We start from the raw sequence: 11,836 nt of genomic DNA on the forward strand, positions 1-11,836 counted from the left end.
ATACTCTCATGCATTTATACATATATGCTTGTATATATATTAACACTGACAACTAAATAATCTTGCTTTTTTTTTTTTTTTTTAACCCATACAACTTACACATTAAAAGATACTGTGAAATACTAAATAGATTTCAAAAAAAAAAAAAAAAAAAATCATAACAGAGATGAAACAAAATTAAAATAAAATTAAAGCAAAATTAAAGCAAGATTAAAGCAAAATTAAAGCAAAATTAAAGCAAAATTAAAGTCAAATTAAAGCAAAATTAAAGCAAAATTAAAACAAAATTAAAACAAAAATTAAAACAAAATAAAAAAAAAATTAAAACAAAATAAAAAAAAAATTAAAACAAAAGGCAACAGATCATTATGTTGACCGCACACATGTTGAACTCTATTATCCGTAATTGCAGCCACTTTTATTGCATTTTATTTTTTAAATAAAATTGGAAATAATAAACACATTTTTAAATTTACGAACAACTGTCAATTAAAAAACACATATTAAGGAAAATGTACTATATGCGAACATGTACATTTCCTACTCTTCTCTCGTTTTCATGTTCTTTTAAAAACACAGATATAACAGTAATATATACATATATATATGTATTTTTTCTTTTTTTTTTTATATTTTTTTCAAGAACTGTTAAAAAACATATATAACCGCACATATATACACAACGAAAAAGAAAAAAAAATGCTTCTTTACATTGTTATATTTTTGTTTGTTCATCATGGTGCCTTTTTTTCTACATTAGAAATAAATAAAAATAATAAATATACCTTTATAAATAATGTTCATAATATACAACATACAACAAAATTACGCGCCACAGGAGGGAAAAGTAAGATATAAACAAAAACAAAATTGCATAGACAGAATGTGGGAGATGTTACAATATATGCCTACTTATGAGTAAGGACTTGAATGTATGCATATATATATATATATATTTATTTATATTTATACATATATTTATAATATTCCTTCTTTTTCCCCACATTAGTTGGAGGTAAGATAATAGGACATGGTCATTCTTACCCATCAAATGAAATTGATAATGACGAATTAAGAAAATATGTTGACACAAGTGATGAAGTAATATTTATGCGTCTTTTTCATTTTGCTTTTCATACTCAAAAAAGATAAAAAGGAAATAAACAATAAAATAAAACAAAATAAAAAAATGATAAAATTATAAAATGATAAAATGATAAAATTATAAAATGATAAAATTATAAAATGATAAAATGATAAAATTATAAAATGATAAAATGATAAAATTATAAAATGATAAAATTATAAAATGATAAAATGATAAAATTATAAAATTATAAAATGATAAAATTACAAAATGATAAAATTACAAAATGATAAAAATATATAACAGAAAGATCTGCGCGAAAATTTGAAACCTGCACTGTTCATAACAAATGTTTATAAAATCAGATTTAAAAGTTGGCTATTTTTCATGTTTACAAATGCACACATATATATATGTGCACATATTTTGCAGTGGATAACAAGTAGAACAGGAATAAAAAAAAGGAGGATACTAAAAAAAAATGAAAATATATCAATGCTACAAATAGAAAGCGCTAATGAGGCTTTTAAAAGTTGTGCATTAAACCCCCTAAATGTAGATATGGTAAGAATATATAAAAAGATATTTATTTATTTTATACATACATACATACGTACATATATATATATATATATATATATATAAATGAGTTTTTTCACTTCGTAAATATAATTTATTTTCAGTGAGGATCTCTGTTTTATTATAAAAACAATTAGTTCACTATATTTTAAAACGCACCCCTTTTTCTATTTTTTTTTTTTTTTTTTCCTTTTTATGTCTTTTCTGCAATTTATAAAAAAAAAAAATATATTTGAAAATAACTACCTGAACAAATTTATATGTCTTTATTCTCAGATTATCAATGCATCTTCTACACCTCAAAATTTATTTGGTGATGCAAACAATATTAGCAACAAACTTGGGTGTAAAAATAGTGTTAATATGGATTTAACAGCTGCTTGTACAGGATTTGTTTTTGCCTTTGCTACAGGTTTTTTCTTTCCACTACATGTGTGTGCGCGCTTATATATATATGTATACATATGAAAACAATAATTTGGCTAGCTGGGAATTTTTTTTTTTTTTTTTGCCTGTACCATTTTTTTTTCCCTATTTTGTTCAAAATTTTCAGCATATAACTTTTTGCCCAGATATAAAAATATTCTCATAATTGGCAGTGATGCACTGAGCAACTTTGTTGACTGGAGAGATCGTAACACTTGTGTCTTGTTTGGTGATGGTGCAGGTTATGTATATATATACAATTTATATCAAAATAAAAAGCGCACCATTATTTTGTCATAAATCAACTATTTTCCCCATACCAAAGATTACATAGTCCGCTACTATAAAGCTGTTATTTTGTGAAGCACTTGTTACTCTCATTCTTTTTTTGCCTTTTTTTTTTTTAACATTTTTAGCACTTCAATGACGCGAAATTACATAACTGTGTCTTATTCTTTGTAGGTGCTGTTGTATTGCAAAGAACAGACCCCAATGAAGAAAATAAAATTTTTAATTATTACCTTGGATCGAATAGTGAATTAAATGATCTATTAACTATAAATTTTGAATATGATAAATATAGCTTAGACAGTCCTAATGCAAATAAGTATGGAAAATTAAATATGAATGGGAAGGAAGTATTCAAATATACCATAAGCCATATACCTAAAATTTTACAAAAAATTGCGCAAGATTCCAATATAAAAATGGAAGATATAGATTATTTTATTTTCCACCAAGCTAATATAAGAATTATAGAAACTGTGGCAAAAAATTTAAACATACCTTTATCAAAAGTACACATTTGTTCCAAACCATATGGATATATAAATATATAAACATACATATACATTACTGTTCTTTTGTTTTTCCTTATTATCATTATTGCTATATTTTAAAATTACTTTTTTTTTTTTTTTTTCCTGAACAGGTTTTAGTAAATCTAGATGAACATGCGAACACTTCTGCAGCTTCAATACCTTTGTGTTTCTCAGAAAATGTAAAAATATGCGACAAAAAAAAAAGAAAAAAAAAAAAAAAAGAGCTTATTAATAGTATGTATAAATATAAAGTAAAAAATCTATCAAATTGTTCATAACCCTAACTTAACACGTTCATTATAACATTATTCATAACTTTGATTATATTTATATTATTTTTTCCCCTTTTCACAGATACATAAAGGAAAAATAAAAAGGAATGACATCATTTGCATGTGTGGCTTTGGAGCTGGGATGTCTTATGGATGCGTTATATTTAAATATTAATTAAAAAAAAAAAAAATTCGGTCAAAAACACTAGATTTTTTACAACTTTTAAAAAAATATTTTTTTCTGGATAAGTTTGAATTATGTTGTTTTTGTGTGTTTACAATTATTTTTAAAAAATTATTTAGAGTAGTTGATAATAATTTAAACACGCACAGATAATAAAAAATTAGTGAATGGTTCGATTATTCAAAAATCTTATTTTTTTCATTTAATTTTTTTTTTTTTTTTTTTTTTTATATTTTATTGTATCATTTGGTAATATTTTGTCACAATTCATTTTAACTACAATTTTTACGTAGTTTGTAATATTACAAATATTTTGTTTTTTTCATATAATATCTATTTATTTCACATTTCACAAATTTATGTATACATATTTCATTCTTTGTAAAATAAAGGGAACCTTATTCTTATAAACCTCAAAATATATTGGGAATTAATAAACAAACAATTAAATATATGTACATCCATATATATATATATATATATATATATATATAGTACGTATGTAATTATGTATGTACTAATGTATGCTCGTATGTACATAGATGAACTCATGTTTACCCAAAGAAAATTAAAACAGATAAAAGCAAAAAGGAGACGAGTCTATGGAATATTGAAAAGAAATATCAGAGTTTTTTTTAATTTGTGAATTTTCTCATTTTCACGTTCTTTTTATAATTTTTTTTTTTTTTTTTTCTTTACTCCTTTGTGATGTGGAATAAAATTAGAGTATTATTACTAAATAGAAGATACTTGATATTTCGATATTTTACAAATGAAGTAAAAGTTTATGATAATTTAAAAATTGCAGAAAGTAAAACATTATATGAAGACAAAAATACAAAAATTAGCATTCGAGAATCCTCAAAATATGCTGTACCCATACCTCAGTGTGACCGTTCCATAATAAGTTCCTTTATTTACAGAGTATTCTTGTAAGGCTGAATTATGTTCATGTGCACTGGATATATTTATATATATATTTACGTACACATACATGTACATATACATGTACCTTATTTATTTAGTTAAATATACCGAAAAATGCGCAAGCAGAAAAACAAGCGCACATATTGTTATTGCCTGCATATTTTTATGAAACCGTAAGAGTAAAAATGTCTATGTGAAAGAATGCCCCTGTTGTAATGACACACTTATAATTGAGTGGATTTCAAAAATGGAAAAAATGGAAATGAGCGAACAGTATGTTTGTCTGTTTATCTTTTTTTCCTTATATGATTACTTCTTTTTATCCCTTTATCTTTCTATCTTTTTAATTATTTTCTTATTTTTTTCATATTTTTTTCATATTTTTTTCATATTTTTTTCTTATATATTTTTTTTCTTATAAAATCTTAGAAAACATACCGAATATGGAGAATGTGCATGGAGATTAGTTCATCTAATTATTGAAAGATTGGAAAATGAAGAAATATTAAAAATGTTTCATATTGATGAATCTTTTAACATGAAAATGTATTTTTATATTCTACATCTATGGATAATTAACAAAAGATTAAGACATGAAAATTACCAAGGAGAAATAATAAATACTTATATTTTTGATATTACCTGGAGAATTGTGCGAGATTGGATGCTTCTAAAAAATGTACCAGAATATTCTTTTAACGCGGAGCTTTTAAATTGTCAAGAATATGCCTTTGGGGTATGTTATTATTTTTTTTTTTTCTCCACCCATTTGTTATATTAATCATATTTTACCCATTTTCAAATATATAACTTGTATTAATTTACCGTTTTTTGAATTTAGTTTTTAGTATCCTTAGATGAAGCAGCTACAAATGTGGAAATATTCCCCGCACACTTAAAAGACATATTATGGGAGTTAATTTACTTAAATCGTGAATATATTTTATATATATGTATGTATGTATGTATATATATATATATGTATGTATGTATATATATATGTATGTATATATATATGTATGTATGTATATATATATGTATGTATATATATATGCATGTATGTATATATATATATATGCATGTATGTATATATATATATATGCATGTATGTACATACATGTAATGTAAAACAAAATGATGATAACGGCACCCCTTATTTTTTCGCAGGCACTTATATGAAAGAAAAGTAAAGAAAGGAGGGGACATAGTCACAGAGTTGAGTAAATATAGTGTATTCCAAATGAGGCATATTTTTAATTTTCCTAGTGACCATTTTTTACAGGCATATTTTATATGGTTCGTATTTTTTTATAATATAATTTATCATTAACATATTTCTACTGTTTGGTATATAATCATATATACAATTAAAATACATGTGTTTCAGGAAAAAATATTATCTTGAATTTTTTTTTTTTTTTTTTTTAATAGGGCTGATTTTTACAACCAAAAAAAATCAAATCGTCGCTTACCGTCCTTATGCCAACAGATATCATATGGAGGTAATACAAAGCAGAATTTCATAATCTTAGATATACAACTAAACATATAACTTTTTTTTTTTTTTTTTTTTTTTTTGCGACAATGTTTCAGGCTACCGTCCTAAGGAAAAAAGCAAATATCTTCCATATGATGATGGGAAAAAATTATTACCAAGGAATTATTAGGAAAAAAAAATACATATAATATAATTTAATATAACCCAACAATTTTCCTTATATTCATTTATGTGTATTCAATATATATTTTTTTAAATAATGGAACACACATTTTTTCCATATTAAATATGTGTTTGGTATTACGCATCAATCGTTCAGTTATTATTATTATTAATTTTTAAACATGAAAATACCTAAAAAAAAATTTGGAATTATCCTTAATGAGAAAAATACAATATAACAAAATAAAGTAAAACAATCAGAAATTTTAGTGATATATTTTTATCTTTTCACATTTAAAAAATTTATTTTTTTGTAAACTGCACTTTTTTTTTTTTTTTTTAACAATTGTACATGTATATTTAAAAAAATAGTAAGTTTTAAAATATACATTTATTTTTTTAAAAATGTGTTTTTTTTTTTTTTTTTTTTTTTTTTTTTGTTTTAGTACAAATAGCATTTTTACTTCGATTATAATTTTTTTCATTTTATTCTTTTCATCATTTAAATGGTAGTTTTATGTAAGTGTAAAAAAACGATAATTTGTATTTTAATTTTTTTTTTTTTCCTTTGTTTTCTTCATATTTTTTTTCACTTTTTTTATTTGCCTTTTTCTTTTCTTTTTTAAATATATAAAAGTAGAACACTTTTCAACCTCAGCATTATTCACGTTATTTTTACATTTTTTCCTTTTTTTTTTTTTTTTTTTTTATGGCAACTTTGGAAGGATATATAAATTTTATATTCGTTAACATTTTTTTTAATTCTTTTGTGTTTTAAAGTAGTTTTAATGTTATATATCATCACTACATGATATAATATATCGGAACTTTGCATTTTATCTTACTGTTTTTTTTTTTTTTTTTTTTTTTTTTGTGTTACTCCTTTCTCGATCTTTTTTTCAGCGTTTATAAATAATGTTTTAGTTTAAAAATGAAAAATGGAAAAGAAGAGTAGTTACAAAACCGTGTTGCTAGGAGAATCATCAGTAGGTAAATCAAGCATAGTTTTACGTTTAACAAAAGATACGTTCCATGATAACACAAACACAACCATAGGTGCCTCTTTTTGCACATTTGTCGTTAATATAAATGACTTAAAAGGGAAAAGTTATAATAGTGGTAGTAACAATAATAATAATATAAACACAAAAAGTAATAGTAATAGTAATAATAATAATAGCAATAGTAACAGTAATAGTAATAGTAATAGTAGTACTAACAATAATGACAGATTTACGTTCAATGAAGAAAATTTAAAAAATAACGAAAGTTTATATAATATAAAATTTGATATTTGGGATACAGCGGGACAAGAAAGATACGCGAGTATTGTTCCTTTGTACTATAGGGGCGCAACATGCGCCATAGTGGTTTTTGATATTAGTAATTCGAATAGTTTAGATAGAGCTAAAACGTGGGTAAATCAGTTAAAAATTAGTAGTAATTATATTATAATTTTAGTTGCTAATAAAATAGATAAAAATAAATTTCAAGTGGATATGTTAGAAGTGCAAAAATATGCTCAAGAAAATAATTTACTTTTTATTCAAACAAGCGCCAAAACTGGAGCTAACATAAAAAATATTTTCTATATGCTTGCGGAAGAAATATATAAGAATATTATAAATAATAATAACACCTTAGACAGTAAAACAATAAATAACAACTTAATAAACCTTGATAGTGAAAAATACCCAAAAAAAAACTGCTGCTAATTGTTTTATATGTATGTATGTATATATATATATATATATATATACATTTTGTACGTGTGTGTAATAACTAGTTTGCAATTGTTTAGAGAAAATTTTATATTTTCTTTTTTTCCTTTATTTATTAATTTGTATAAAACAGTAGATTAGTTCATTTTTTTTTTTTTTTTTTAATTTAAAAAATTTATTTAATTAAAATAAAACACAGAATTAATGTCGTTCTACACTGCATAATACGCAATTCATGTTTTACGTGTATTTATATATATAATATACATATATATGCACACTTATATAATTTATATATATATACACATTATAAAATGCTTCATATATTTAGATACATTTGAACACAGTTTTTTTTTTTTTTTGCACAAGAATTTTTTTATACTATTTTGAATATATAAATATTTTTATATACTTTGATATCATTAATATACCGAAACTGTCTTTTTATACTTTATAAATATATAAGTATATGTAAGTATAAACAAATTAAATAACATACTAGGTTAAAATAATTATATTTTTCTTCACATATTTACTCACAGCAGTACTATATCGACTGTATACAAAAAGGCACCTTCCTCATTTTTAATTTGAACATTTTGTAGGCATAGCAAGTACCTTAAATTCATGTTCTTTAAAATATTAAACACTTCTATGTGAAATGCTGACGATGATGTATTAGATTTTTTAAATTTTGTGATGGTAGTAAGATATAAATAAAGTTGAAATAATATTAATTTTTTTTTATCTATCTTTAAAAATTCAAATATGTTTATTATATCACCTATAAAAATATCAACGTCATCCCTCTTCTTTTTTAGATTATCCTTATTTGTACTCTTCTGATAATAATTACTTATAGCCCCTACGTTAATAATATTATTTACAGTGTTTTCAGTACTCACATTATATGTAGTAGTAACTGTTTTAAAATTATTTCCCTCAATGCATCTATTATTGTCTAATAATAATGTATCAATTTTTTTATTGCCCACATGCTCTATTTTAGCAAAATAGGTGTCACGTATTCGACTAGGGCTTAACACATTTTTGTGTTTTTCACAATTTAAAGTTAATAAATAATCATAATATAACATAAAGAGGGTATTTGAAATTTCAATATAATCATCTTCCGATATATAACATATAATTTTTTCGAACACCTTATTTTCTACATTTTTATTAAAATTATATGAAAAATTTTTGTATTTTTCTCCTAATGATTTTTCCAACATTACACATACATAGGCATATATATGATATATATACAAGTTATTAGCTATGTACAGCAATTTTTTAAGTATATTTTCTTTCAAATGTATATTGCAAAATGCTTTCTTATATAAATATAAATACGTGCTTCTTTTTTTTAAATATAAAAATATATCTAACTTTATTAAGCATTCTATAATTTTACTCATATTTATAAATAGGCTATGCTTCATATATTTAGTATTATTTTCTTCCAACTTTTTATTTGAATTAGTGAAACTTGATATGCAGCTATATTCATAATAGCCTTTTTTTTCTCCCTGAACTTTTATAATTTCATTTTTCAAACTTTTTAATAGTAAAACTTCATTAATTTCATATCTGAATTTGGAATTCGATAATGATATTAAAACTTTTGACAAATTATCTAAAGAGATATATTTATATGTACTTAAATAATTTTTAGTTAAATCATCAATGATCCTATACTTTATATCCATCAGTTCCTTCCTATAATATCTGCTATTTGAATTATTTTCTATAAAAAATTGAAATTTAGAACAACTTAAAAGAAGTAAAGAAATTATATCTTCATTAAACATTGTATTACGCTTAAAATAATTATATGCTTTATACACATGACACCATATATTCCTTGCATAATCAAAAAGAACAATTCTTTCAAAAAATATATTATTCAAAAAAATTAAAGAACACACATACTGATCTCTCTGGAAGTTATTTTCTTCATGAAGATCTCTAATATAAAGATTACTGACTTTTATAATATTTTGACATATCAACTCTCTAATATTACTTAAGATTAAATCCTTCTTTGTACCTATACTTCTTATATTTTTATAAACAAAAGAAAGATCATTTAAAATATATATATATATATCATTAAACCTTCTAATCGTTTTCTTATTTACCATAAAATAGTACAAAATACATGAAATATTATTGAACAATAAATAAAAATCATACGAATTATACACTTTATTTATTTTTATAAAAGAGCTAGACAGAATTTTAATAGATAACAAATCACTAGGTTTTAATTTAAAAATGAAATCAAAATAATTTTCTATTTTATAAAAATAATATTCACTTCTATTTATTATTATTTCCTTCATATTTTCCATACATACATTATTTGATGTAATATCACTTGAAACAACATATGTTGCACCTTTATTTTTTGTATATATGCATCTCTCTAGGAAATTATTTGACATACTTAAGCTGAATTTCATAGTAACCGAAAATAATACATTATTTGTATGATATTTATTTTTTAATAAAGTAAAATAAATATTTTTTATAGAAACGAGAGCAATGGATAGAGAATGAAGTTTTACAAATTTTATATCTATTAAAGTTTTTAACAAATACTCATAAAATAAAACGAAGTTGCTGTCCACCACTTTATTTAATATACTTTTATCATTTAAGGAACTTAATAATATGCTATAATGAACATCACGTAGAACCTTTTTCTTGTTTTTTTCTTCTCTTAAAACTTGGAAAATGCATAAAATCAATTCTTTTAATTTGGAAACTAATAAAGCAGTATCATATTTCTTTTTCTTAATCATAGTACAATATATATTTAACAATTTTACAAGATATTCAATATTTTCATTTATTAAATTTTTATGAAGATTATCGATAAATTTATGTTCTAAGTTAACACTGAAAATTAAATTATCAACATATAGCTTTAAAATGTTTAACACCTTATTATTGTCAATTTTATCTATGTTTTCAGACAACTTCGTATAACACTTCTTGAAAATTTCATCTTTGCTCATTTTAATAGCATAATTTTCCTGATTTTTTAATTTTACAAAGTAGTACACATTAAATACATTTTCCCCCATTGTGTATTTATCAAAAACCCTGTTCGAATCATTATTAATAAGATATGCGTTTAATATGAAAAGAACCTTGTAAATTTCGTAATCGAAAAGATATAAATTATTGAAAACATAATTGAAATAGAAATTATAAAAAAGAATTAAATTTTTGTCATTTTTGCTCCATCTAAAAAAATAAACGATAAAATGAATTAATTCATTTCCACTCACTTCATGCAGACATTTAATCAGTTTGTTGCAAATTTTACCTAACAATTCTCTCTTGTGGAAATTTAGATCCTTTTCACTAAATTCAAATTCATTTATTTTACTTAAAACAGTTTTATCTATGTTCTTTACTACTATAGGAAAATCACAACCATTACTAAAATTTTTATCAAGTTCATCAAGTATTTTTATACTTTGAACTGTATCACTAAAATCTATAAAATTAAAACATTTTTTGTATTCATTTAACAAGTATTTATATACTACATGACCACTAATTCCTTCACGTTTTTTACTTCTATCATTCAGTAGGTTTTTAAATATTCTTAACCTATCATATACATTTAAATTGCCATTAAAAATAGATTGTACGTTGTTTTTCCTGTTTTCTTCCTTTTTTTTAACATTTTTATAATTCAATTTTACACTAACAAAATTTGATTTGGAATATACGAATTTTAAATGAGATAAACATTTATTTACATATGGCACTTTTGTTTTCTTTAAAATAATCATAATGTTAGCATCTGTAAGTCCTTATAAAACCAAATATATGTTGGGGGACTTTTCCATCAATATTTTTATTTATTTTTTTTTCGTTCTTTTGATGTTCATTTTCTAAAAACAAATTGATAATAGCTATTTTACTTGAAAAAATAAAAAAATAAAAATTTATAATATTTTTCAGTATAAACATAATGTTATTTTTGTTTTATAGATCATTTTCATTATATAAACTACGTTCATATTTTTTTCCTTTTATTGCTCATATATATAATTTTTTTAGTCGTTTACACGAATTCCAATAAGCAAAATTAACACAATTATTAAATCTGTATATAATGCATATAAATGCAAAA

The 11,836-nt window shown here is 22.5% G+C and overlaps 4 protein-coding genes across 4 annotated transcripts; 3 read left to right on the forward strand and 1 right to left on the reverse strand.

Moving 5' to 3' along the window:
* Positions 1 to 699: 699 nt before the first annotated feature.
* PmUG01_04021000 (beta-ketoacyl-ACP synthase III, putative) lies at positions 700 to 3,360 on the forward strand (the record flags this gene model as incomplete). The annotated part of the gene is made up of 8 exons (XM_029003207.1): positions 700 to 847; positions 1,010 to 1,101; positions 1,520 to 1,651; positions 1,943 to 2,078; positions 2,220 to 2,338; positions 2,509 to 2,889; positions 3,024 to 3,092; positions 3,268 to 3,360. 8 exons carry the CDS (start codon positions 700 to 702, stop codon positions 3,358 to 3,360), a joined length of 1,170 nt encoding a protein of 389 aa, XP_028859664.1.
* A 717-nt stretch (positions 3,361 to 4,077) lies between these two features.
* PmUG01_04021100 (ubiquinol-cytochrome-c reductase complex assembly factor 1, putative) lies at positions 4,078 to 5,963 on the forward strand (the record flags this gene model as incomplete). The annotated part of the gene is made up of 6 exons (XM_029003208.1): positions 4,078 to 4,301; positions 4,726 to 5,032; positions 5,138 to 5,211; positions 5,464 to 5,511; positions 5,728 to 5,798; positions 5,890 to 5,963. The coding sequence occupies 6 exons, from the start codon at positions 4,078 to 4,080 to the stop codon at positions 5,961 to 5,963; spliced, it is 798 nt and encodes a 265-aa protein (XP_028859665.1).
* A 931-nt stretch (positions 5,964 to 6,894) lies between these two features.
* On the forward strand, positions 6,895 to 7,671 carry RAB5a (ras-related protein Rab-5A, putative; the record flags this gene model as incomplete). Its single annotated transcript, XM_029003209.1, has 1 exon — positions 6,895 to 7,671. The coding sequence occupies one exon, from the start codon at positions 6,895 to 6,897 to the stop codon at positions 7,669 to 7,671; it is 777 nt and encodes a 258-aa protein (XP_028859666.1).
* Positions 7,672 to 8,213: 542 nt separating this feature from the next.
* Positions 8,214 to 11,492, reverse strand: PmUG01_04021300 (conserved Plasmodium protein, unknown function; the record flags this gene model as incomplete). Its single annotated transcript, XM_029003210.1, has 1 exon — positions 8,214 to 11,492. The coding sequence occupies one exon, from the start codon at positions 11,490 to 11,492 to the stop codon at positions 8,214 to 8,216; it is 3,279 nt and encodes a 1,092-aa protein (XP_028859667.1).
* Between the last annotated feature and the right edge of the window lie 344 nt (positions 11,493 to 11,836).

Source organism: Plasmodium malariae, assembly GCF_900090045.1.
Source record: "Plasmodium malariae genome assembly, chromosome: 4".
In the NCBI taxonomy this organism is placed as follows: Eukaryota; Apicomplexa; class Aconoidasida; order Haemosporida; family Plasmodiidae; genus Plasmodium; species Plasmodium malariae.